Source organism: Hippoglossus hippoglossus, chromosome 14 (assembly GCF_009819705.1).
Source record: "Hippoglossus hippoglossus isolate fHipHip1 chromosome 14, fHipHip1.pri, whole genome shotgun sequence".
In the NCBI taxonomy this organism is placed as follows: domain Eukaryota; kingdom Metazoa; phylum Chordata; class Actinopteri; order Pleuronectiformes; family Pleuronectidae; genus Hippoglossus; species Hippoglossus hippoglossus.
The window spans coordinates 4,987,522-5,015,225 of NC_047164.1; the positions used below are offsets into that span (position 1 = coordinate 4,987,522).

Below are 27,704 nucleotides of genomic sequence, written 5' to 3' on the forward strand. Positions count from 1 at the left end.
ATATATTTTTGCTTACTGCAAATATCACATGTAAATACAGATTGTCAACCTGTAGATAACCCTTAATACTACCATAGCTTCTTGTAAATAAATGTAAATAAATGTTATTATACGTCACTAAAAGCGTGAGTCAAAAAAGAATTGGGGTCACAACAAAACAGTAAAAAAATAATTAATAAAAAAAACAGAAAAAATTGTTGTTGACATTTAATTATATCCATTCTCACCCTTTATTCTTCATTTGCTTCCTCACATATTTGTGTTATTCTCCTCATACTCTACAATGTGTCTTTGTGGTTTCGCCTCATGGAGCTTTTCACAGATGCAGTCGCTGTGGCTGCTGCACGCTTTCCACTGTTTAGGAGGAGGAGGAGGAGGATGAGGAGGAGGACGAGGGGGAGGAGGAGGAGAGAGAGAAGGGAGGGGGGGCAGCCGTGTGCGTCAGTAAGTAACATGTTCCAATAACGGACTATATCATCTGCTGCTATTTGCAGTTTGCTGTAGCCAGGCACCAGGCTGAGCTGCAGAGAGAGAGAACGCTGCAGCCGGAGCGTTTCTTCTCCTCAGTGATGGAGACGCTCTCAGAAGGAATGACACCTGCGAGGCAACTGGCTGAAAACAGGTAGGATCAAGTTCGTTGAATAATGTGAAGCGCACGATGATGACTTTATAAGTGAGCTTTATATATGGATCGTTAATGCATTCATCGATTTCACCCAAGTGGCACGATGCTGCTGCAACATCATTTCATCACCATGGCAGCAACTTGAAATCATTTTCTTGTAGGAGGAGGATTTGTCAATATCAGTGTCTTCTTTTCCTAAAATTCTAAATATTTTATCATTTCACTTGAAATATCAACTTGGCTGGAATGGACTTCTTAGTGTCAGGGGCGGATCCAGGGGCGAGGCCAGGGGGGGCACTGGCCCCAGCTGAAAATCTGATTGGCCCCTGTTCCGTCAGAAATCGTTAAAAAAACACTTACTAACAATAAATATGACAATTTATGATAATTTATGATAATTTATTTTCTGATTTACAACCACGTTTTGAAGAACACAATGTGCTCGAACAAGGAGCAATTTTCTAAATATATCTAATGATGTGTTTCTTTGCTCAAAACTGTGGAGCTAACATTAAACACCGAATGACTTAAATGTACAACTAGCTCAATCAGGAATTGTGCATGGATGTTGGACATGTAATTGCCCCCCCTCAGTGGCCCCTTTATGGCCCCTGATTTAGAAAAATCCTAGATCCGCCACTGCTTATTGCATTGTGCATTGATCGTGATTGGTTGTGATTGATTGTGATTGATACAGTGAGTTTACCTGTAAAGATTATCAGACTTGCTATATTCTGCACAAGCAATTCCAGTTGCCTATGAGCAATTCCTGAAAAAACACTGAGCCCATTCACTTCCCATCCCGATCCTTTTGCGGCAGGAATCGAACCTTTACCCCTGGAACTACAAGCACCACGCCAAAGACATCCCATTCATCAGAACCTCAGCTGTGAGAGGATGGCAGGAGGTGTGAGGAGCAACACGAGGATGGGGAGCGGACCAGGGTTTCATGTCAGGCTGTTGGCGGTGATCGTGCTGCTGGGGTCTGATCTGAGCTGGCTCGGCCTGAAGGAGCGGGTTGGGGTCAACGGCCAGAACACGGAGAGACGGGTGCTGGCACACATCCCCGGCGACATCATTATAGGAGCTCTGTTCTCAGTGCACCACCAACCACCTGCAGATAAGGTACATGCTGGGTTTATGTTTGATCGCTTTCTCCTCGTGTACACGTGATAAATATACGCGTTACATTTCGGTCAGGTCCACGAGCGGAAGTGTGGTGCGGTGAGGGAGCAGTATGGGATCCAGAGAGTCGAGGCCATGATGAACACGCTGGATCGAATCAATGCAGACCCCACTATCCTCCCCAATATCACCTTGGGCTGCGAGATCAGGTCAGACACCAATCACACAATCATATCATGATACATTATGTGTGCATTTTAATTTAATTTCCAACCATGCACTGAGGACCATTGGTTTTGTTTCTCTCTAAAACATATAAAAAGCTGTGATAACTGGCACATCAAGATTTATTTTACATCGTCAAATAATATGAAGAAATGTTGCTTTAATTGGGTGTTAAATTCTGTGAGACTGAGGGTGTTTGTGATTCGTACGAGAACGAGACACAATAAGACAGACGGAGTGTTTATAGAGCTATTAATGAGCCGAGGGTCTGGGAGTAAATGGGGGAGGTGGCAGTCGGCAGCAGGGGAGGACAGATTGGAGGCAATCTTCCACTGAAGATCGCTGACTGCAGACCGAACAGTGGCTGCAGGAATCAGGACACAAGACACGACACAAAACTACATGTTGTGCAAACCAGAGAGGCAGTAAATCTGAATGTCAGACACAGGCAAAAGGACGGGAGGAGATATCGCCTTAAAAAGCATAATTCTATAACCTATAGGGTGTGTGTTGGAGGAGTCGATGGCTGAGGGCTGATTGAGCCAAGCTTTAAGAAACGAGGGACCACATGTTGTCTACAAAAGTCATTTTAAAGTTCAGCTGAAGCTAATATGGAGGCTGACATTGCTGGTTTATGCTCTGTCGACAAACCTAATTACCAGGAAGTCTCTTGACACAAAAAGGGATTTTTTAACTAAAATACTTTGAAACATTCAAGCTGGATTTGACTCACTCACCCTGATGAAACTAGAAAGATACTCACATACATTTAATTGATTCTTCCTTGACCCGTGTCCCCTCCTTCGACCAAGTCTTGTAGAAATCCATTGAGTAGTTTTGGCCCTTTCTGGGTGAAAATCAAGCAAATAGAGTAAATCTTTATATGTGGATCCAGAGTAGTTTTTGCATAAGCTTGATTCTGAACAAACCAACCAACAAACAAACAGACAGTAAAACATAACCACCTTGGCTGAGGTAATTACAGAGTTATATGTACTCAAATTTAAGTGGATTTTTCAAAAGCATGAGGCACAGGCTGTGTGAGCATCCAACTGGCGTCTCCAGGCGATCATCACCTCTTATTCCCGCCTTGCTCGCCAAGACAACAACGTGAACTTAATCTGCCCACACCAGGGACTCGTGCTGGCACTCTGCTGTGGCTCTGGAGCAGAGCATCGAGTTTATTCGGGACACTCTGGTGTCCAACGAGGAGGAGGAGAGCCAGAGCAAGTGTGTTGCAGAGGCAGGGAGCTCGCTGCCCCAGGGGAAGAAGCCCATCGTGGGTCTGATCGGACCAGGGTCCAGCTCCGTGGCCATCCAGGTGCAAAACCTCCTCCAGCTCTTCAACATCCCACAGATCGCTTACTCCGCCACCAGCATGGATCTGAGTGACAAGGTAGGACGAGAGCATGAACATCAAACATTTGAACCTTTTACATTTAATTACATGGTTGCAAACATGTCTTCACAAGCAACGCAAAAGCCTTAACAGCAAAAATACATCCATAATCCATCATCCATCCATCTTTCCATCTTTCCATCTTTCCATCATCCATCCATCCATCCATCCATCCATCCATCCATCCATCCATCCATCCATCCATCCATCATCCATCCATCCATCCATCCATCCATCATCCATCCATCCATCCATCCATCCATCCATCCATCCATCCATCCATCCATCCATCCATCATCCGTCCACATGAACATGTAAATTTGTCCCCACAGAGCCTGTTTAAATATTTCATGAGGGTGGTACCTTCAGACATGCAACAAGCCAGAGCCATGGTGGACATCGTCAAGAGATACAACTGGAGCTACGTGTCCGCAATACACACAGAGGGTAATAATGTGTGTGTGTGTGTGTGTGTGTGTGTGTGTGTGTGTGTGTGTGTGTGTGTGTGTGTGTGTGTGTGTGTGTGTGTGTGTGTGTGTGTGTGTGTGTAGGTGTTTTGCTGCTTTAAATTTGTCATAATTTAAAAGAACAGTTACCCTATTTGACATTTGTTATATTTGTCATATTTTCATATGGAGATATAAGTCTGATCTTCAATTCTTACCTCAAAGAAACAGATATCGCCTGCAGGTAAAAAGGATTTTCAGAAGGGAGGAAATAAATATCAACCAATATTTATAATGAAGTCAGAAACGGCTGCATCATCAGTCAGAGGGAGATGAATTGAGGTACAATTAGAGTGTAAAAGAAATTGGGGCTCTGTTATGACTTAAGAAAGCAAGTCACATATGGGAGTGAAACTCACATGAAGTAGTGAAAACGATGCCTCAAACAGCATCGTGCTGAGACTGAGAGTAAACTTGCAAAGCCACAGAAACTAGGTGACCTCATTTCCAGCAAAAACAGAGGAGTCTCCCCCCTGACAGTTCCCATAACAGAGACTAAATCATCAGATTCTCCAGTGCTGGGCTGCATTACATCTGTGTATTCGATTGTCCTGTGTCCGTGTGTGCAGTTTGTGTTTTTAATTTTAAATTCTAAAGCACAAGGTAACAATACACTGGGGGATTGTGTATATGACCAACAATCCATTTCCGTCCATAGGTAACTATGGAGAGAGCGGTATGGAGGCCTTTAAAGACATGGCAGCTAAGGAAGGAATCTGCATCGCCCACTCGGACAAGATTTACAGCAACGCAGGGGAACGGAGCTTCGACAAGCTGCTGCAGAAACTACGAGCCCACCTGCCCAAAGCCAGGGTGGTGGCCTGCTTCTGCGAGGGCATGACGGTCCGGGGGATTCTCATGGCCATGAGGCGACAGGGCCTGGTGGGAGAGTTTCTGCTGGTTGGAAGGTGAGAAGCGAATCTTGGTTTCATAAGTGCATTTCTTTTTGCTGTGATTACAAGACGTCGAAATGATTTGTGCATCAGGGGTTTCAGTGTCATGCATTGATTTTCGATCCAGACTTTCTTCAGATGCTTGACAAGGTCAGACAAGGTGTGTTTGTTGTCATGGCAGCCATCTTTTTCCTCTCATCATCATCCTTGTTATCATCTTCATCGCATCCCTCGACTTCACGGTGATCCAGGAAACTCAAGGTATTTTTTCAAGAACTCCTTTTGTATTTATATGACAGTAACACTATGTCATTATCATGAAATCAGATTAAATGAGACTAGTTTAGGCTGCTCTGTGTTTATTTACTGCTCCAAATACTGTTCACTCATGCAGATCTTTTATTAGAGCAGCTGAGTCTCGTCTGCAAGAATATTTTTCACCAAGAAAACTCATTTTCAGGCATATTCACGCCCCAAAATCGGATCGATTATGGAGATAAATACAGTAAATTAATCATGAATCAATATTAATAGTGTTATTGGAAGTTCTTACATTACACTCAAGAAAACGAGGTCTAGCTGCACGTCATATAAAGTCATAGCTCACTTAAATAAATAGACAGTTAATAGATTAAGCAGGGATGGTCTATAAGAATGTGATTATGTGCAACATCCCACTCCATCCTTCAGAATATGACATTGTGGAAATACCCCAGTTCAAATGCTTGCATGCTATGTATTGGCTCATTGCTATGTTACTTTAAACAGAGAGCATGTTAACGACTGGGCATAATGTGCAGGAGAGAATGTATGCAATTAAAAACATGAGGGAAGGAAAATAAGAGGGGGTTGATTTATCAGGAGGACTCAGCCTCTCTGAGAATAAGGTTTTATTTTAAGGTTTAGCTCTCTGGCTCGCTCTCCTCCCTGCATGCTGTTCTATAAATGCCTTTCCTCATTAGGAGCCACATATGTAGGCTGTCGCTCAAATCTGACAGCAGGAAACAGGAAATAACCTTGAACTACATATTACACAAAAAAAGCTCTAAAAAAAACAAGCTCTGTAATCCATATTCATGTATAATAATATATATGTTATGAATCATTGTCGATTTGTAAAGCTGTGTAGATAAAGACGAAGGGTTATAAGGTTTGAGTTGTGCCGTGGAGGTGGTTCATACAGTGCATGTCTCATTTTGATGCACGTGCACTGACACGATCACTGAGTTCTGACCTCAGTGTGTTGGCTGCTTCGTCTTTCTTGTTAATCCAGTTTGTTACCTGCACAAACCGTGTCAGCCTGGAGGATGTGTGATATATATATGTATGTGTTCATGTGGTGTATTCTGAGCTTCCACTTATAGAAAGAGAGAGTCGAGGTATCTGAGGGAGCAGATGATGTGTTTTTTACATAGAAATCAACTGAGAAAATAAAGATTTCTTTGAGAATTATGCCTCAGAGCGAAGATGCTGCATGAGGCTTAGGCTATAATATGTTGGTCACACATGAGCATTCCCCTCTTTCTGTTATTACCCTGTTGTAAGCGGTATGTGGCTCGGGGGATGGTGCATGGTCGAGCACTTAGATCCAGTCTTTACAGCTATTGGTTGGATGCTATTATCATGCTGTGTAGAAATTTGTGGTCCTCAGAAGATCAACCATCCTGACTTGAATCCAAATTGGCTCTTAAACCTTTTTGCTGTGTTTTAAAGCTAATTGGAAAACCTCAGTGAACATTGTACCAACTATATACCTGCTAGATATCGATATAAACATTAAATTCAGGTGTGAATCTGGATCAGGGGCAGATTGTTCACGTTCTTTAACATTGTGAGACAGAATAATTCCTGGAGCATATTTACGAGTGTGGATCCAAACAAATATCTAGAACTGGTGAATTTGAATTTGATAATATTGGGACTGTTGGGCCTCAGCAGAGGTATCTGCTCCCTGAGTGACCTTCTAAATTCAAGTTATTTCCACTCCATCCTTTTCCCTCACTACCTACATTGACCAGCTCCACTCCTCTGCAGGGTTTACACTGTGGTGTGTATCCGAGCCCTTCTCCAAACCAACTACATTTTTTGAGCTTCAAATAAAGCAGCATGATCCCCCAGCGGCTTCCCACCTGAGCGCTTTCATTTGTGCTCACCTGACTTTGTCGGAAACACAGCAACCGAGGTATCGCAGGTCGTGGGAACGCGTTTCCTCTCTTCCGTTCAGACAACTGTTTCATTGTTTCTCCTTTGATATTTTGGTTCATTTTAGAAAACGGACGCTGGTCCAGGCGCTGCAGGGCTGTAGAGTGTCCACTCAGATGGAAATGCAACTATTATTGTGGCATACGAGTTGAAACGAGAGCCCTTGTGTGTCTTCAGGCTCGTAGGTGGTGGAGCTGCATCTCCAGCACGCTGCCCTCCCAGGTCGCTGTGTGGGTTTCCGAGCTCTCGTTCTGGAGTGATTCAAACTATCCCGAGTCAAAGCCCTCCATGCTTTTCATATCCAGCCCTGCCTTTTTTATGCCAGCGTTCAGTTTCTGCGCTCGCTCCTCTAAGGATGTGTTATGAAATGATCTCCTACCTCAACCCGGCATCACGAAACACCCACGCTGCTGTTGTGTAACTCTGGCTCGCTTAGCGAAGTTTAAAAAAAAAACAACGACTTCTTATGCTTTTTTTTCTCCCTTTGTCGGTCAGAAATAGAAGAGTGTGATTGTGTGTGTCAGTGAGGTGAGCGTGTTTACATGTGTGCACATGTGTGGAGGTGTAATCACACTTCTGTTTGGGTTGATTGTAGACCAGTGTCCGGAGGGAGAGATAATAATAGACGGAACAGAAACCTTTTCAGACGGTTCACTGATCACAGCTTATTGGATCCGAGCCCACGGTGTTTTTGAATAAGCAGCAGATCAGATGTCTGCAGACGCTGTTGGTGTTTGTCTGGTTTGTTAGGAATCAGAGTGTAACTCTCATCGGAAAGTGTTGTAGCAAACTGCTTTTCTGCAAACTTAATAATCAATCATACATTTATCATTTCTAATTTAGTCCTATTTTCAAAGTAAAGCAAATCCATATGTTCTTCTTTACAGCAGCGTCTCAATGGACCTCACAGATAATGAGCCGACAGAGATCTAATAATCCACAGTCAGACACAAGCTGAAGTTATGTGACTGTGGAAGTGATACATATTTAAACAATCATACAACTCAACACAGTTTTAAAAGACACAGCAGGTCTCTCTGTCCCGACGAGCCCAGTTCTCTCAGCTTCATCGACCTCTGATCCCTGGAGGTTTATCACAAATTATCTCTGCACATGAACGTAATTAAACATTTCCACTTAACAATTCTTCAGTTTGGATATGTGGGCAAATACTTTTTATTTTTATCAACCTGAGAGTGCGATTATTCTACTGGGACTCTTCATTACGTTCATTTTATAAGGTACCACCTGCCACCTCTAGTACATTATACTGCATATTGTTATAACAGATTATCATAAGCACCAACTAGGACATTTTACAGCCGGCCACATAAAGGATTCACCACCATAACAGGCAAAGTGCCACTTTTATTTTATAAAACCATTAGAGTGGTGCTCAGTGGACAATCCCTGGAAAACTGCAAAAAATAATATGCTTTTTGAAACTTAATTGTGAACCAGGTATAAACACAGTGTCAGATCGGAGGTGAAAGTTCAACTTCATAATCCTGATGATGTTTCCACTCTTCAGCTCTGAGGTCTCTCCTGTATTTCCAGGTTCACTTGGCGATGTGAGCAATGAAAGAAATCTGAGAGACACCTAAAAACATGTCTCTGTTCTAATGGTCATTATCAGTTGTAGATTTTTATTGTTTCTTTATCTGGCACCGTGTCTGCTTTACAAACTGTTTCTTATAAAATAACCGTAGTTTTCCTCAAGTCATGCTGAGGCGACAGTGTTGTCTAAGTCTTTGTGTGGGCTGCAGTACTGCAAGATGTTTAAGCAATTAATTTAAATGGCAGATTTAATCAATAGATTTAGAGAAATAAAAATCCTGACTCTAATAACCTGCTGCATCTTTTTCTGTCTCTGCCTCTCTCCTCCTCCTGGGCAGTGACGGCTGGGCCGACCGGTACGACGTCACAGACGGATACCAGAGGGAGGCAGCTGGCGGAATCACCATCAAGCTAAAGTCTGCCTACGTGACCTGGTTTGATGATTATTACCTGAACCTGAAGCCGGACGCCAACCAGAGGAACCCCTGGTTCCCTGAGTTCTGGCAGCACCGCTTCCAGTGCAGGCTGAGGGGTCATCCGCTGGAGAACACCGCGTTCAACCGCACCTGCACCTGTTAGTACAACACAGAGATCACACGTCCTCATGCACGTTTCACACGTCATCCAGTCTGTTTTAAAGGGTTTCACTATTAATCTAGATTACACAGACTGTGGTGATTGGTTTCTTCTTATGAGCAGGTCTCTGTTCTCCACAGGGAGAGAGTCTCTGCGTCATCAGTATGCCCAAGACACCAAGATGGGCTTTGTCATTAATGCCATCTATTCCATGGCGTACGGCCTACATGCCATGCAGCAATCTCTCTGTCCAGGATACAAGGTATGATGGTAAATATCAGGCACATTTGTGGTTTCACATTGAGCATGAAAGTATTGACTTTGTGACTTTTCTCCAGGGTTTATGTGAGTCTATGAGGCCCATCGATGGCCGCAAGCTGCTGGATTTCCTGATGAAAACCAACTTTACTGGTGTTTCCGGGGAGATCATCCTCTTTGACCAGAACGGAGACTCTCCGGGCAGGTGAGGATTGTACTGGGGGAGGAGGAAAAGAAAAGGAAATTAAGAAGTAGAAAGAAACATTGAAGGTGTGCATGTGCTGTCTCATGCAAACCGGGTTCATGTGCCTCAGGTATGAAATCATGAACTTCAAGCACATCGGCGAGGAGGAGTATTCTTACATCCACGTGGGGAGCTGGGATCAAGGCGGCTTAAAGATGAATGATGAGGAAATCTGGAGCAACAACAGCGAGTTCATCCAGTCAGTCTGCTCGGAGCCCTGCCAGAAGGCACAGATCAAGGTACGTGTGCACAGAGCTTTTCATTGCTGGGATAAATGTGATGCAAAATCAACAACGTAGTTGAAATCATTTAAGTGACAGTGGTAACGGAACATATATTTATATTTGCATGCAAACAATAGAGCATAAATTAGCCATTATCTAAATCAGTGGTTCCCAAACTAGGAGTTGGTACCTCCAGGGGGGTGCAAGACAACAATGTGATGATTTACAGAAATTGAAAGAATTTGATAAACAATTAGAAATAGGGTATTTTATCATAATTGTTACTTAATATATGAAAATTAAATTTAAATTTAAAATAAAGCCATGCAAATAAAAATATATCTCATCAGCTTTCCACCCTCAAAAGGATAGATGTATAGATAATAGATGGATGATGGATAGATGGATAGATGGATAGATGGATGGATGGATGATGGATGGATGGATGGATAGATGGATAGATGGACAGATGGATAGATGGATAGATGGATGGATGGATGATGGATGGATGGATGGATAGATAGATAGATGGACAGATGGATAGATGGATAGATGGATAGATGGATAGATGTATGGATGATAAATGGATAGATGCAGTTTCTGTGATAATCTCCAACACGTGGTTTCTTACACCAGTGAATATATCAAACAGGACCCACACAGATCCCACTTGGTTAACACCTCAACATGGGTCCAATCAGATCTTTGAGTTTTCCACGGGGGGACTGAGTGAACCTCTTTGTTCAGACTTTCATCATCTCCCATCTGGGCTCCTCTAACTCCCTTCAGCCTCTCAACATCTCGGAGAATAACGTGGCCTGTCTCCTCCTCATCATCCCGAAAGTCTCAAACATTAAACCGACCCCACACACGTCACAACGTCTCCCTGCGAAGTGACAACTTGAAGGGAATTCAAAACTCCAGGCTCGTAAGGTTTGGAGAAGATCTGCGAGCCCATAAGTTCAGGACAGACACCCCAACCCTGTAATACCCAATAACACCATCACTCCGTTTCCTATTTTCTTCATCAGAGTCAAAGCACAGGAGTTGAGGCAATGTGCTTTACAATCATAGCGAAGGAAAAACAATGACGAGTATGTATGAAGAGAAAGATGAATCAAAAACACAGAAGACAATATACAAAAATAAAATTATATAATGATGCTGAATTTAAAGCAAGATTAAAAAGGTAATCCTTTAAATGAGATATATAATTATTGATAATGTGGGAAGGGAGACTGTTCCACAGTAACAAATAAGGGCAGTAAGTTAAAAAAAATGTAATTTATTATAACACTGCATAATTATAACTGATATTATAATATGCAAACTGCATTTTTGTGGAAGTTGGTTGAGGTGGAGTGTGTCATATTTTCTGTGGACATTATACTTTTTGAAATATGAATCGCTAAAGTGAGTAGTATCTGTATCTGTGGAACACTATACTGTATTTACAGTTACTCCGAAATGGAATACTAACTACAAAGTTGTACTTAAACGCAGTAGTTACTTTCTTAAAAAGATGATTCTATTTTTAAGCTTTATTTTTTCACGTTGTTTAAAAAGCACCTCTTTCTGTGGCATTAGACATAATTACATTGGGGAATTGATAGACAGGTAAATAAATAAAGTAATAAACATAACCTCTCCTATTCTCTCCCTAAATTTATTCATTTAATACGTTTTGCATTTCAATGATAAAAGACATCAGCAGTAAAAAGCGTAATAAAACCTGATTCACGTTGCCCTGGAGATCAGATGTACTGATGTGCACGATCATCATTAACACACGTGTAAGGTCGACAGAAATTACAGTTCTATGTGAAAATAACTTAGTTCAGACTGTACATCTCCAGTGAAGCTCTGCTGAGGCAAAGGTACTTTCTTCTCACTAATGAGGTCCAGTGAGATTCTACAGTATAAACCCTCTTCCTCCTCTGATCCCCTGACGAGGAAATCCTCATCTCTCTGCTTACAGGGCGAACACAGTGTAAGATTAGCTACAGAAGAGGGCCATTGGAGCTTTGAGACCTTTCTGCCCCTTCATGTTACTGAGTGTGTGTGTGTGTGTGTGTGTGTGTGTGTGTGTGTGTGTGTGTGTGTGTGTGTGTGTGTGTGTGTGTGTGTGCGTCTGTGTGTGTGTGTGTGTGCGTCCAGGTGATCCGTAAAGGAGAGGTGAGCTGCTGCTGGACCTGCACTCCCTGCAAGGACAATGAGTTTGTGTTTGACGAGTACACTTGTCGTGCCTGTGTCCTGGGCTCCTGGCCGACAGACGACCTCACCGGTAAACACTTTCCTTATGTCCCCGGTAACAAGGTCTCCTGCCACAATTCAGGATTTGGCCAAAGTTTAGATTTCTTAACTCCAGAATCTACGAAAAACTATTTGAAACCCCTCTCCTCCCCCTTTAGAAACAAACATATGTTGTGTATATACTGTAAATATATTCCTACTATTAAGTATCTCATGCTTAAACACCTTTTTTGGTTTGTATTTTGAGGTTTGTATTTTGAGAACAGCAGTTTTCCATTTTGCAGATCTCTTTTAATGTTTCGCTATAAATTTGCTTCACTTCTGATGAGCCCACACACTGAAGGTTTTACACATAATGATTAAATTATTCTTTGCATTTTACAGTAAATACTGTCTTATGAATACACATCCTTTCACTATCAAACTTTCAGAGCCAATCAAAAGTTAGCTTGAACCTTCTGTGTGTCGTTTTCTCTCCATATCCCTGAAGGTTGTGAGCGGATCCAGGTGCAGTACGTGCGGTGGGGGGATCCAGAGCCCATCGCTGCGGTGGTCTTCTCCTGTCTGGGCCTCATGGCTACACTTTTTGTTACCTCAGTATTTATCAAGTAATTATAGCCAACAGCTTTAGTCACAGTGAACTTAAAAATCAACGAATTCTTCATATTTTTAAAGTTTCCTGCTGAATATTGGAGATAAGCTTTGGTTTTTAATCACTTCTAAGTCTTTTTAACTGAGCTACTCATTCTGAAGCTGATGTTTCAAGGTTTAAAATAGTAATATTATATGTTTTTTCATGTCTTTTCCAAATGGTTTTGTACAACAAGAAATTTGTGGCACTTTGAAGGCAAAACTTGAGCTTTTGCATCTTAACACTGGTTCAAAAAAATGACAGTTATCTGCAGCTATTAGTCTAATTTCTATTTGAACGTACCGATTGAAACTATTAAGTGCCAATTAAAACATTATAACTTATTAATTGGAGCAGTAGTATAACATTATTATTCTATTACTGCTCCAATTACTACTATTTACAATTGCTCTTTCAGCAAATCTGCAGTAGATTGACTTTTCCTCACTCTGTAGATTTTGGGACACTCCCGTGGTCAAGTCGTCCAGTCGTGAGCTCTGCTACATCATCCTGGCTGGAATATGTCTGGGCTACCTGTGCACCTTCAGCCTCATCGCCAAGCCCCACATCATCTACTGCTACCTGCAACGGCTCGGCATCGGCCTGTCCCCGGCCATGAGCTACTCCGCCCTGGTCACCAAGGTGCTGCTCGTCTCTGTGTCGTTACGAGACAGAGAAACAAACGTTCAACATTTCGAGTCATTTAGTTTCACTTCCTGAATGAAGTGATTTCAATATCAGCTTCATTTGAATTGAGTTTTCTTTTAGTTTTAGTTTAGTTTGGTTTAACTGTAATGGTAAATAAAATCCACTTATTGCTTTTATGCTAAATCATCAATATAAGTTATATATTATAGTATTCAAGAGAAAATTTGACATATACTAGTATAACGGGAAAATAAATACAGATTATATTTACAATATAAAATAGAAGAACACGTTTTCATTGCAAATCAAATCTTTTTTTGTACGTGGACAATGACCCTGTGGAGAACACCTCTGTATTTAATAGAAAACTGAACATGGGATGATTTAAACTTTTAAAAGGTCACAGAGTTTAAAACTACTCCACAAAGTGAAAAGTCATCTAGACCCGCTTTCATTAAAGGTTTGATTAAACATGTTTTATTTTCTGACGTATTCCACGTGAAACAGGATGTTGGGATCAAGATGCTCTTGAAAAGAGGGTTCAGAGGTCGGCAGAACAAAAGTGCAAAATGTTCTGTGACTGTAGCTGCTGAAGATGATTCATATATTTCATCACACATAGTTACAGAGGAGGTGGAGGTAGAAAACTATAGTTTACTACAGTATATGTCAGTGCCTTTGTCTGAGGAGCGAGTGCGCTGCTCAAATCAGCCTCTGAGTGATAATATGAGAAATATATATATTAAAAAACGTATTATTAGCATTATTATTGTTGTTATTTCGTGTTTTTCAGGCTCTATTATGAGATTTTAAACATTAATATACCCAAAAACCTGAGTCCCTCTTGTTCCTTTACAACTAACAAAGCATTTGTTTTGGTCCAATATGCGATTGCTCTAGTCCGACATCTAGTGGTCGTCAATGTCCATAACCTTAAACCATGAGGAGAAGGGCATCTGAGGAGAAGAGCAGGAGCAGAGGAGCTCCTGTCAGAGATTGGGTGATGTCCAGCTGTAAAGGGAAGGCATGATAAACGTATCTGTGTGTGGGCTGAGGTTGATGTTTAAGATCTGAGGACGGACAAAAAGGGGGGACTGCTGTTATGAATCACAGCGAGCTGTATTATAAGTGACGCCTACCAGCATAACCATTTGATCTATTTATACCCAGACCAACCGTATAGCACGGATCCTGGCAGGCAGCAAGAAGAAGATCTGCACCAAGAAACCTCGCTTCATGTCCGCCTGCGCACAGTTGGTCATCGCCTTCCTACTCATCCTGCTTCAGCTGGGGATTATTGTGGCTCTTCTCGTCATAGAGCCACCACAGGTCTGTGTGTGTGTGTGTGTTGGGTAAATGTTCACTTACATGTATGTTATCCATGTAGAATGACCCGTGTCTCCCGTCAGGTGATCTTCGACTACCCCAGTATCCGAGAGGTGCACCTGATCTGCAATCTGACCACTGTGGGGGTGGTGGCGCCGCTGGGCTACAATGGGCTGCTCATCCTCAGCTGCACCTTCTATGCCTTCAAGGTAACGGCAGCATTGCATCGGTTAATAAAACACAACCTGTCCCATTATGTACTTTCACAAAAACTACTGGATAGATTTCCACAACAATTGGTGGATGGATGTGAGATGTGGTATTTTCAACGTTTTCCTTGATTTCTCAGAGAAGGATTCATGGATCATGATGAAAAAAGTAAATCAGGCATATTTAAGGGACTGATATTTATCAGTTTGTGCAATTTGGTGCAGATCTAGTGAATTTAAGTGCGTTTTCATTAGGGGACTGTTTGACCTTGAGGCTCTTTCTAGTCTTTTCTTTCTGCTTCATTTGACGCTGCTTTAAAAAACGTAATTCCTCCTTTTCTCCCACAGACTCGTAATGTGCCGGCTAATTTTAACGAGGCCAAGTATATTGCCTTCACCATGTACACCACCTGCATCATCTGGCTGGCCTTTGTCCCCATTTACTTTGGCTCCAACTACAAGATCATCACCATGTGCTTCAGCGTCAGCCTCAGCGCCACCGTGGCTCTCTGCTGCATGTTTGTCCCGAAGGTAAGAAAAGAAAACACGTTCTTACAGAGTCACAATCATCTCTTTGGTGTCTTCATGTGTAATCTGATGGTTGTGTGTTGGTTATTTTCATGGTTAGGTTTACATCATGCTCGCCAAGCCGGAGAAAAACGTCCGCAGTGCGTTCACGACGTCCACGGTGGTGCGCATGCACGTAGGCGACGCCAAAAAAGCTGCCAAGACCACCAAGTCCTCCAGCAGCATGGCCAACTTGTTTCGACGCCGTGGCTCTGCTCAGGAGGACGTGAGGTATGTGGGGGAGTAAATTAAATTACCTCCTCATTGGAACAATTCCATTAGGTTTTGTGGTTAATTTGTTTAAACACAAATTAAAGAACTTTAGCAGGATAAGGTTCATTCTTTCTCTACAGGGTGCGGTTGGGGTTCTAAGGTCCCTCATTAAAACAATTGATTGGTTAAAATCCATAAACAGAAGAAAACTCTACTGACTTCCGAGGCCTCCTCCACGACTGTTACATAAGAAAAATCAAGCATGTTAATATGAAAATAAATAATAACAATATAACAGCAAAAATAAATAATAGTGATGATAGTATCTAGTGTTATTCGGAGCAATGAGGACCAACACAGACAATTATATACACATATACACAGATGGGTAAAGTGCCGACGATAGTGTTATAGTGTTTTAAAAAACAAACAAACCCACACAAAACACATGTGATCTTTGAAGTGCTAGAAAAAGAAATGCTATAGTATAAAACCACATCAAGATTTAAAGACACACTCCCTGGTTATATAGGGTTAGGGTTAAGGTTAGGGTTAGGGTTAAGGTTAGGGTTAGGGTTAAGGTTAGGGTTAGGGTTGGGGTTAATTACTCCAAATTCATGTAATCAGGATGAATACTAGTGTTTTCGGTAGCGACAGACTCTATTAAGTATATTTTCGGGTACAGGGGGACAAAGAGCTAAGCGAGGACAGCTGCAGACAGAAAGAGACACGGCAGTCTAACTACTTATCTTATGCACTGAGAGTCTAAACAGAGTCTGTACACCCACATCCTCTAATGGTTTCTGTCCATGGGCCCATGTATAGAAATGAAAGCTCTGCTGGTTCCACGGCAACAGGCTGAATGTGAAGCCAAGAAAAAACTGCTCCCTGAGCTGAGAAACGGTTTCCTCATTTGGGTTAAGTCCTCCCACAGGAGAGCCGCTGCCTTCAAGGATTTCTCTTTCCAGGGAAGATGAAGGGAAAATGGAGGAAGATGTAAAATTACACAGAAAGCAAATTATAGAATGGGGGGGATGGAAGAAACACTTAGAAAAAGAAGTAGAACATGGACCTTAGGGTAGATGGTTGAGGTTCTTTTCTCAGCGTTAACACATCTGCAACTTCACACACAGTTATCTCTTCAAGGATTTTGCGGGTTAACAGTATCATATAATTAACTAATTATCCTCCTCTTCTTCGTTTCCTAGTGCCAATGGGAAATCAGTGACTTGGACAAAGAGTGAGCGCAGCTACCGACCGAACCTGTGGAAGAGGATGTCGTTCCACGTCAAGAAGAAAGACCCAGTCGAGGCAAACCAGACAGCCATCATCAAGCCTTTCTCTAAAGGAGGAGATATACCCGTGGACGCCACCGTCAAAGAGCAGTACGAGGAGCCACTGGTGTCTCCGCCCTTCGCCTGCTCGCCCTCTCGGTCCCCTCTGCTCAACGTCAGCCAGCACGCAGCCAAGGCCAGGGGTCTCCAGGGGGGAGAGGAGCCACAAGCTTTACCCACGTACGTACCCGAGCACGCTGCCGGGGTCAGAAGAAGAGGTGGGGACGGCAGCCAAGGTTTGCTGGACGGTGGGGATATCAGCATCATACCTGTGGGCATGGGCGACATCGGCACGGGGTTGCTTGGCGGTCAAATTCAGGGCGTCACCATCATGGACCAAATCAGCTGCGTGGTCAACCGATTCACTGCCAACATCAGTGAGCTCAACACCATGATGCTGCCGGGGGGGGCCGTCGTCCCCCCTGATTCCACCACCGCAGACCCAGATGCCGCCCCTGGCCCTCCTCAGTACCTGGCGTCCAGGAGCAAGCAGGGCCCCTCCACCGTCACCACCTACGCAGAGGTAGCGGCTGTTTCCACTTTCTGCGAGAACCGACCAGCAGCTAAGATTTACGAGCACCTGGCCGGGACTTGTGTGAGCAGCAGACGAGCGAAGGACATGGAGGAGCTAGTGGCTCTGACACCCCCCTCCCCGTTCAGAGACTCATCTCTGAGCTCCGACGGCAGCTCGGACCCGTCGCTGTCCCCGGCCTCCGAGGCAGAATACGACCAGCTGCTGCTCAGACACTTCAGCCAGAGCTCGTCCTCCCTCTAAACCTGCTCGTCCTGCACCTCTAGTCCCTCGTTTACCCTCCAACTGGAGTATTTCAACCTCCAGGAGACGACAGCAGACTGGACCCAACTCTTGTCTTTCTACATTTGAATATTCTGAATGTTTAAATTGTTCTTTTTTAAGAAAAGTACCTGAGCAGTGTCAGTGTTTCGTCTTACATCTTCAAGTGATGAACCGGAACAAAACAATTGGGCATTTTACAGACTTTTGACTCATGTTTCTAACTCTGTTTTAAACTTTTCAGATTCCAAAGAAAATACGTTGATCAATAACAAGTGGAGGAAGTTTACCAAATCTTTAAGTTCAGTGTTACTTTGGATTCTTTGATTTATTCTAGGAAAGTGCAGGTTTTAGAATGATAAGGGTAGTTGTATTTAATTTGTATATTTTGCATTAATATTCTCATGAACGCAGATTGTTTTTATTCTTTGTATTATTGCTGTTTACTTTCTGCATATTTAATGTTTTTACTACTGATAATTTGATCTAAGCATTTTGAGTTTTGCGACAGTTTGGATATCGACATTGACGAAAAACCGCTCGAATAACTTTTCCTGGAAGGTCAAACAAGATGCATTTTCCCTGCAACATTAATTCGTTGTCAATCCTGGAAGACGAACTCAGCGTCATTTGTATCAAGCTGCTTACGGAGATGCTGCGTTTTGCAAATCAAGGAGCAATTTGAAAGAAACCCATGTAAGACGTTTGTCTGAATGGACGCCACATCGTCTGATCCGTGAACTGCTTGGACGTCTTCTTTAATTCTTTTCTCTACATATGACTTAGTTGAATGTATGATAACGTGTCCTCGTGTGAAATGGACCAAAATGATCTTCCACCTCAGGATGTGTCGGCCGCCGGCGCCACATGTTTCTAGTTTGCATGATGTCAGGATTTGAGTTATATTTGTAATCAATTACTTTTTTTTTTATATTGTTCAGTTAAGATGAATAGATATAGTTGAAAAAAAGGTAAAGATACTCTTTGTGGTATTGATGTGTCTCAGGAGAGAGGTAAGGGGATGTATGCCAGATGTTTCTAATGTTTCCATTCTGGCTTTTTATTTGATCTTTGATCTCCAAAACCTTTTGAGGCACACAGTGAAAAAAGAAAATACTTTACCAAATTTAAAAAACGGAAAAACTAAATGAATTAAGTTCATTTTTGTGTTAATATAACTTTAATTTTCAACAATTTTAATGTATTTCGGTGTTTTTATATTTGATCCAACAATTTTCTTATTTCAGTGTATGGAGGTTGTTATTTTTGATATAATATTTAATGACATTTCTTATGCCTGACCATTATTAATTCTTTTTTTAACTATATATTGCATCTACAGTTCGGGCCTCTCTGACCATGTGCATTATTGATAGTATTGATTCAATGGTTTGCAGGTTTTCATCTTCTATATCTTCCATGTTCTGATTGTCACATGGGAGCAGGATTATTTATGTTTATCAGGTTTCTTTCCTTGTTTTTTTATATGTTTACACAGGAAAGAATGTTTTCATGTTTTTTGAAATGTGCAGTGTTTTTTTTTACTGGTTTTCAATGTAGACATCATTATAAACATTTGCATGCAATCTTGTGCCAGTCAAACTTTTGCAGGTGCATATGATGCTTGATGCCAATAGTTCACGAATATAATCTCCAGAGGATGTTTGTCTCCGTCTTATCTTTTCAATCTCGCCTGAGTTCACCATTCAGAGTTGAGCTGGAAGACGTGGACGGGTTGCAGCGTTATTTTTACACGTCCTAAGTTGATGTTACTTATGAACCTTTTCTCTAAATAAGAAGATAATTGTGTCAAATCACTGTGCGATAATTAATAAGCCGAGAAATAGGGTTTCTAGGGCACTCGCTATTAAATACCGTGATATAATTTCCTTTGCCGTAAATTGTCGACCAAAATGAAATTAATAGTCGCGAGATATGTGGGTAAAGTTTATTCATAGTTAGAGCGTAATAGCTTTGACGAGCCCAGGGAGAGAGTGAGGCCCCAATGGACCAACTCATTGTTTATCCTTGAAATCTAATTGCAGTGTGTTGCATTACTTATGGTCCATCTTCACTGATATAAATATCATGTATTTCTCTGTGGGAAAGCTCCTGAAGATCCAGATAAAGAGACCGGCAGCTTCTCAGCATCTGTCTAAAGCTCAGCCCTCCAGCTGGATCTGTGGGATATCGTCAAGCAATCAGGTGAACTTGCCTTATTTCTGTAAATTCCACACCTCATGTGACTCTGATTGAACTCAGAGAACTCACCCTGGTGCCTCGGTAAACGTTGCTCTGGGAACAGGCCTCAGTTCATGTCGTGACTTTCATGCTGGTGAAGCGAACAACAGAAGAATCGTGTGTTTCTGCTCTCTGACACTTTAATGTGTTTGCATACATACAATAATCACATTATACTAAAGCATCACTCCAATTAGTTCCAAGAGTTCCATTCATGTTCTGTGGGACATAATTTGATTAGTGTAAAAAAAAAAACCTTCACACAACTTCTGTCTTTTTTATGCAGGAACCAACCTCAAACTGACAATATGACAACTTTTACAATAATAATAAAACAATCCACCTTGTAGAGCACATGCCAAGATGTGATTCCAGGTTAAATACACTAGAGAGAAACTGTTGTAGTTGTGTCAGTCCTGATCCAGCAGTCGGATGTCGTGTAAAGGTCTGAACCACAGTATAGATTTTACATGCATCTGACTTGCTGACATCACTACTTTTAACTGCATTATGGCTGCACTTTACAGCTGCATGTAACCGGTGGTCACATTTACTGCACTTGTGCTTGACTACATTTATTTGTGTATCTCATTTATACTCTTACTGAGTAAAACGTGTGAGTACGTCTTCCATCACTGTATGTAAACAGACATTTAAGGATGAAATGGAAAGTTTTACTGTGTGCAGCTCTTTTCATGTTCAATAACTTATCTGTGTCTTTTATTACCAAAGCAAGGACGCGACGGTTTGACCACACAAAGGGTTAAAGTATGGCAACAGTTACATCATGTGGTTTACAGTGAATTGCATTAGAGGCTCACCAGACCCTTTCCACATGGAACCGTGCGCACTGCTGCGCACTGCTCCTGGGTGGCGAGGTCACAAGTTCCCATGAGGCACTGCCCCTACAGCGGATCACACTTACCCACAGGCAGGGCGGAGAGAGGCTGAGACACTGGCGAGGCAGCTGGACGCGAGGGGAGAAGAAGTCCGGACTCGAGGGGAAGCGAACATCTGGCGCGTCTGAGAGCCGACAGGGGGAATGACCAATCACCCTTCACAGGCTAACGGCATGCACTGCCTCCGGAAGGAGCACCTGTACAAGGTGCTGGTGATCGGGGACCTCGGGGTGGGGAAGACCTCCATCATCAGGCGCTACGTGCACCAGACCTACTCCAACAACTACCGGGCCACCATCGGAGTGGACTTCGCCCTGAAGGTGCTGAACTGGGACTCGGAGACTGTGCGGCTCCAGCTGTGGGACATCGCAGGTGGGACAGCGGGGATCATAATGTCTGTCATGTGCTGTGTGTGTGGAGGGGATCGTGTCAGGATGTCACTGTAACTGAGAGAAAAGTGGATACTGACATCATGTGCAGGATCCAAGTCAACTCACTGATGCGTAATGAAGCATTTTGGGTGTTTTTACGCGTAAAATCAGCAAGAACCAAGAAACTTTTCCAAACCATTACTGAAAAAAAAGGGGAAAAAGTTGTTTAGTGAGACTGTGAATGTTCCTGAACAGATGATAATGAGAGGAGATTTATTAAGTTTATCTTCAAAGTGACACTGTGACATGACTCGTAAAGTTGTGAAACATGAGGATGGACTGTCACTGTGGAGAGCTCCGACGACACACACACACACACACGCACACACTAAGTGTTGCTTAGGGATGAGCACACTATCATTCACTCATCCTAGGTATGGGGCTGCATCATGTGATTGGGTCCATGTGAGGGAGATTTTAAGCCCAGTCACAGGAGTGTCATTGTGGCCTAAACGAAAAGCAAAACATCATTGCTCAGAGTATCTCTCTCACACACACACACACACACACACACACACACACACACACACACACACACACACACACACACCACACACACACACACACACACACACACACACACACACACACACACACACACACACACACACACAAATGCCAGCACGTGCTTTAAGCAGTTAATTTGAATCCACAAAATTAAATTATGAATTCCATTAGATTCAGTCAACTCTACCTATTTAAAATTCATGGCTTTGAGGAGTGAGGTTAAACTAAGTCAGGACGGTGTGTTTGCTCTTATTTATAGAAGTTTATCTGCCTTTAAAGGTCATGTAAACTGCACCATCTTTACCGAATGACGGTGCATCAGGTGACCTGTGAGACGTGTCTGTCTGGAGCTGCTGTCACACTGCTGCAGATGACGACTCCGTGTGACTCAGGAAAATCATTCACACATTCTCTTGCACAAAAAGAGGAACTTCTCCACCCTTTTTTCCGTTTCCTGTCCCTCGTGGGGGCCACGAGAAATGACTCCAGGGACATCTAGCAAAGACGAAAGTCGATTCATATTTATTGGCCAATACTTAATTTTCTGCTGAGAGGGCGTGTCATGTTAAACAAACAGGATGCACACACCTTCACGCTCAGGCTCGGACTCACAAGTAGTCACAATAGACGACAGTGTGTGTTCAGCTGTTCTTGACCTGTCAGATGTTTGACTCCTCACAGATATGTTTTATCAACCGTAGGTCAAAGTTTATTTTCATTTTTAAAGTCGGCCTGTCATAAGCAGGAACAGGCTCCTGCATTGAGGATCTTGTTTGGTGAAACGTGACAGTAAGACTGCAGGAATGTGCTGGTTCATGAAATACAGGCGCCGCTAACTGCAGACTCAGTTATTTCACCGCAGAAATGTAGGGGAACAACGAGAGTTCCTCATCAGTGCAGCTGTGCTGATGAATGTGAATGTGTGTGTTTGTGTTTGTCACAGGTCAGGAGCGTTTTGGAAACATGACGCGAGTGTACTACCGTGAAGCCATGGGAGCCTTCATAGTGTTCGACGTGACGCGGCCCACGACCTTCGAGGCGGTCATCAAGTGGAAGGAGGACCTGGACTCCAAGCTGATGCTTGACAATGGACAGAGTATCGCCACCGTGCTGCTGGCCAACAAGTCTGACCAGGGCAGAGAGCTGACCAACAGCGCCATGAAAATGGACCAGTTCTGCAAAGACCACGGCTTCGTCGGGTGGTTCGAGACCTCAGCTAAGGTGAGATGACGGAATTATCCCGATGTTCGGGGTCTGTGAAGTAATTCTGAAGCTCGAGTCAAGAAATACTTTGTCTAAAGCGTCGACTGTGGATAAAATAGGTCATAGACTCTGGGTCTAGAAAGTGAAGCCAATATGGAAGTGCCTGAACCCTGTATTCTCTCGAATGACCACCAGAGGACGACTCTACCGGTCAATTTCTATAGAAGTCTATGAGAAACTGACTATAATTTTCCTAAGGAGTTTATGGTCTTAATCTGTAGTTTCTCTTCAACACAGCATGAGGTTCATTCACAAACCAGCGGGTGATGTCTCGGGGCTGTTTCCAGCTGCTGGATGTGTCTTTCTCTTTCAACTCTCAGCAAGAATGTGAATGAGTGTATTTCCCATTTCTGTAATCGTCCACGTGACGATGACGCGGCCTGAGTGTTGCCTGTTAGCAGTGGGCGTCTGACACACTCAGTGGAGTCGTCTCCCGTTAGGTTCACTTCAGTCAGAGAAAAACATCCCGACTGGAATTTCATGCCCTCGTGGAAAGTGGCTCGATGAGTTAGATTTTACACATCAGGGTTAGAAGAGGCCACTGAGATTAACAGTTAAAAACATTAGTGGAGTTCTGTTAAAGAATTAGACCGAATCACATCGGTTTATATATTTTGTTCATGCTCAATCCAACATGTCGTGGAAGCTCTATCACACTTTGACAAAATAAAACATTAAAATCAAAGATGTCATGTATTCTTATGGTAATAGCAATAAATGAAATATACTGTCGAGGGATCTTTACAAGAATTCAAACTTATTTTACTCTAATTATATCGTTAGTGCATTATTAGCACATAGCCAATAATTCTACAAACGTCTTCATTCACACATCCCCTGTTGACACTGGCGTGTTGGGTGCAGCCAAAGTGCTCTGTCATCCTCATGCCATCGAGACTCAGCATTCTGAAAGGTCAAAGGTTACAAGGTGCAGGTTCAGCCAGAGGTGTCAGAGGTGGGGTCGGCAAACACAGACACGCGTCCGTCTTCGGTCGCAGTAAGAAAACAAAAATGTTTACGGTATTTACAGGAAGAGGTTTTAAACCCATTTGCTTCCACACATGTTCACATGAAGGCGACAGTGTGTGAGTGAGCCACATTTTCAACAGGCAGGAAGTATCTCGCCATTTAATTGGTCCTTCCTTGAAAATGTCATGAAACTCGGTACATCTTGTGTAATCCCGCTAACAAGCGGACAAACAAAAACGCAGATGAAAACCCAACCTCCACTTTGTGAGCAAGAACAAATTACTGAGCAGTTCCTCTCTCTCTCTTTTTCAGGATAATCTCAACATCTGTGAAGCTGCAAACTTCCTGGTCAAGCACATCATGGCCACGGAGAATGAAATCATGAAATCGATGGTATCGGACACCGTCTCACCGCAGTACGACGACGACAGACAGACGAGCTGCTCCGGCTGCTTCAAACAATGAGGGGGGGGGGGGGGGGGGCGTGATGGTGGGATGGAGCAGAGTCACGGGAGGACAAAGAGGGACAGACACACACCACACGGCCCTCCATGGACGTCTGAGTACCCACGGGGCAGTTCGGCTCCTCTGGTCCGAATCGGAGTTGAACATTGTTGTTTGCTGCATTTTTCACTTTCTGCAGTAAACCAGAGCTGAAGCGACGTGGACTCGGGAGCTGGACAAGTTTTAAGAGCAACTGGACAACTCATGGTTAAAGTTTCTGACTTCAGTGAGACAGAACACCCACATGGACGCTCTTTGGTATTAATGTACGAGATTATTTAAAGCATTATAACGTCAGCCTCGCTGTTTGGGAACTGTTCCTTTAAGATGGTTGAGATATTATTCTCACTTCCTCTAATGTAACAGCTTTTCACTCTGACTAAACTAAATAAACCAGTAAATACTGGAGCCCGGCCGATTTACAATCAGCCAATATGAACCTTTCCCAGATGTTCATGTCTGCTGATGTGATAACTTTTATTTTACATAATAAACGTGTAATAAACGAGCATTTAACATTTATGTCTACATTATATCCTAATTCAAGTTCTGTATGTTTGGTTGTATTTGTGTTTTCTTTTAATTTATAGTTATTTACGATAACGTGTGTGTTTAAACTATAAAATATCAAACCTTTGGGGTTTAAAAACAACATCTTGAGAATCATTGACAAGTTTTATTTTTTATTAAATGTGGGTTTTTACTCCTAAACATCTGGCTGTCTGTCTGAAAGACAAGTTTTCTCACTTAATCTCAGTTTTTCACCTTCTGTGTGAGTGTTGTTGTTGATGTTCTCTCTGTTTAACCTCCACGCAAACTGTGTGGGAGACCTGCCGCCCTCCTGGGACGTAACGAGAGCCAAAGAAAGTAATGTTGACCCTTTGCATTGTGTGAACTGAACATGCATTGTTTTTTAATGGTTTTAAGTTATTTGCTGTATGCGTGGGTGTGATGCTGGTTAGTACAATGGAGAATCAGGGCCACTTAAAGAAGGAAAAATATCTGAGATCTCGAGGATGAAGTCGTGATTTTTGGCGATGTGTCATTTTAGAGGAACATCAGACGATCAGTCCGTCACCTGCGGTAAAAATGAGGAATGTTGAGCATCAAGTTAAGTTAAACTTTAGTACGAAAAAAGAAATACTGATCGTTATTGTTGGTGACGTCGGTTTATCAACAAACAATGAGATTGCTGCTTATACATTTTTCTTTATCCTCATTTTGTAATGACGAATAAGAAACTTATTCTTATAATTTAAATTTCAAGAATCTCTTAATTGTATTTCTTCAGTAAGTCTCTAATACCCCGTGTTAGGTTAGTGTTTTATATAGATGTCGGTTAAGATCCTTCCTCCAGCTGCCTATCATGTGAGCCCAGTTTAATCAGGCAGTTTAACAATACATTTGTATTTATAGCAACACAAAGGTGGGAGCTGCAAAGAAAGGGAGAGTTTAACACTTAAAGAGACACCCTGGAGTCTTTAATGATCAGTGGGCGGTTCAGGTTTAGAGGCTCGTCAGGAACCTGTGTGTGTTGTTGTTGATGGAAGAGTGATTTTTGTGTCTTTTCTTGTTTCTGACTCTGTGCTGCTTGTGTGTGTGTTATTTTTCTTTTCACCAGAGAAGAAATTGTTTCTGGTTCTAAACTGGACATGAGTTCACTTGCCAAAGCCTAACCTCGGTATCCATGGTAACTGGATGAAGTCATTTTTTTCATGGGCATCCTCCGACATCTGCGCGAAAGCTATTGCTGTATGCACACACACACACACTCACACACACACAGACACACACACACACACACACACACACACACACACACACACACACACACACACACACACACACACACACACACACACACACACACACACACACACACACACATACGCTATATACAAACAAAAAATATTTCTCCTTTTCTCACCCACTCGATCCTCCATTATTTTTTCTCCTCTTGGATTCCAGCTGCTTCCAGTGTCTTTCATTTAAATTCCCTCTTCTTCTCTATAATCTCATTAAACCTTCACCCAGAGATGAGCTATTATTGAGTGTATGAAGGTGTTTTTGACTCTGCACGTCTGTCTGCACGACGCTGAGGCCTTCGAGTCTTTCCTTGGCCTCGTATGACTCCTCGATCAGGGGGTTAAAATGCAGCAAAACTTGATCAAATCAATTGCATCATGTGGTGTGTCGCCCAACAGTGAGTGTATAATGATTTATGACGTGTTGGTTCCCTATGCTATTGTGTGTTAGGTTCTCGTCCTGCATCCACACGGATTATTACAATGTTTCCGTCTCAGGATTTGAATTCCCCAGCGTTTGTTTGGCTCGTCATGAGGACATTGGCGTGGTGTCACACTCTAGATGCATGAGTTAATCTGGACCCGGGGAAAACCACCACGTGCCCACATCTGATTACATCACTTGTGGATTGTTCTTGTTCATTCTTTATCGCAAAGTGGTGAAGAATGAAGTGAAGCAACTCATTTCACACCAAAGTACGAGTCTGCCTTTTCACCTTTGACCTGAAAACCAACCAGGCAGCGAACCGACGTCCAAGTTTTATTGGTTCAGACTGAGAAATGTGTCTCCGGGCTGATCCAGGACTCTCAGGTTCTCATTAGTGAACCACATGACTGAGTGGATTATTCTCTGCCTGAGGGAGAAGATTTGCTCGTCTGCTCTTGGCTCACGTTAAGACTCATTAAACCATCCAAAAAACGCAGTGGAAGCAAGTTGGGGAGAATGTTGTCATCTGAAATTCATCAAGCGATAAGTGGATGATGGTATAAATCAATTTGTTGTTGGGGTGCGTGTCAAGAAAAACACGCAATTAAACCTAAAACAATGAAAATGAACGTTTTTATTAATTGTGGGACAAAGCTCCTCCTGAGACAACACCTGGCACAGATCTGAGCTTTCATTACTGAGAATTATCAGCTCAACATATTGTGCTCTTTGTAGTTGTGGAGCTCCGGCTGCCAGAGAACCACCTCCAGAAAACACCCACATATTCTCACAGCGACACAGAAACACAACGGAGAAGAAGCAGGGAGAGGAGAAGGAGCCGAGGGAGACG

The 27,704-nt window shown here is 42.7% G+C and overlaps 2 protein-coding genes across 2 annotated transcripts; both read left to right on the forward strand.

Annotated features, from left to right (window-relative positions):
- The first annotated feature begins 441 nt into the window (after positions 1–441).
- grm5a (glutamate receptor, metabotropic 5a) lies at positions 442–19,469 on the forward strand. The gene is made up of 18 exons (XM_034605967.1): positions 442–622; positions 1,446–1,750; positions 1,826–1,959; positions 3,110–3,371; positions 3,707–3,821; positions 4,539–4,788; positions 8,871–9,106; positions 9,249–9,370; positions 9,447–9,571; positions 9,681–9,849; positions 11,992–12,118; positions 12,578–12,695; positions 13,174–13,360; positions 14,537–14,695; positions 14,776–14,901; positions 15,250–15,432; positions 15,530–15,699; positions 16,890–19,469. Exons 2-18 carry the CDS (start codon positions 1,523–1,525, stop codon positions 17,788–17,790), a joined length of 3,612 nt encoding a protein of 1,203 aa, XP_034461858.1. The 5' UTR covers positions 442–622; positions 1,446–1,522; the 3' UTR covers positions 17,791–19,469.
- Positions 19,470–20,749: 1,280 nt separating this feature from the next.
- rab38b (RAB38b, member of RAS oncogene family) lies at positions 20,750–25,652 on the forward strand. The gene is made up of 3 exons (XM_034606961.1): positions 20,750–21,320; positions 22,830–23,107; positions 24,431–25,652. Exons 1-3 carry the CDS (start codon positions 21,092–21,094, stop codon positions 24,581–24,583), a joined length of 660 nt encoding a protein of 219 aa, XP_034462852.1. The 5' UTR covers positions 20,750–21,091; the 3' UTR covers positions 24,584–25,652.
- The last annotated feature ends 2,052 nt before the right edge of the window (positions 25,653–27,704 follow it).

Excerpts from the sequence above, each read along its gene's own strand:
- grm5a (XM_034605967.1), top strand. The coding sequence starts at position 1,523 with ATGGCAGGAGGTGTGAGGAGCAACACGAGGATGGGGAGCGGACCAGGG. Across the intron at positions 1,960-3,109 it reads ACCTTGGGCTGCGAGATCAG|GGACTCGTGCTGGCACTCTG; the intron begins GTCAGACACCAA and ends TGCCCACACCAG. Across the intron at positions 13,361-14,536 it reads ACTCCGCCCTGGTCACCAAG|ACCAACCGTATAGCACGGAT; the intron begins GTGCTGCTCGTC and ends ATTTATACCCAG.
- rab38b (XM_034606961.1), top strand. The coding sequence starts at position 21,092 with ATGACCAATCACCCTTCACAGGCTAACGGCATGCACTGCCTCCGGAAG. Across the intron at positions 21,321-22,829 it reads CCAGCTGTGGGACATCGCAG|GTCAGGAGCGTTTTGGAAAC; the intron begins GTGGGACAGCGG and ends TGTTTGTCACAG. Across the intron at positions 23,108-24,430 it reads GGTTCGAGACCTCAGCTAAG|GATAATCTCAACATCTGTGA; the intron begins GTGAGATGACGG and ends TCTCTTTTTCAG.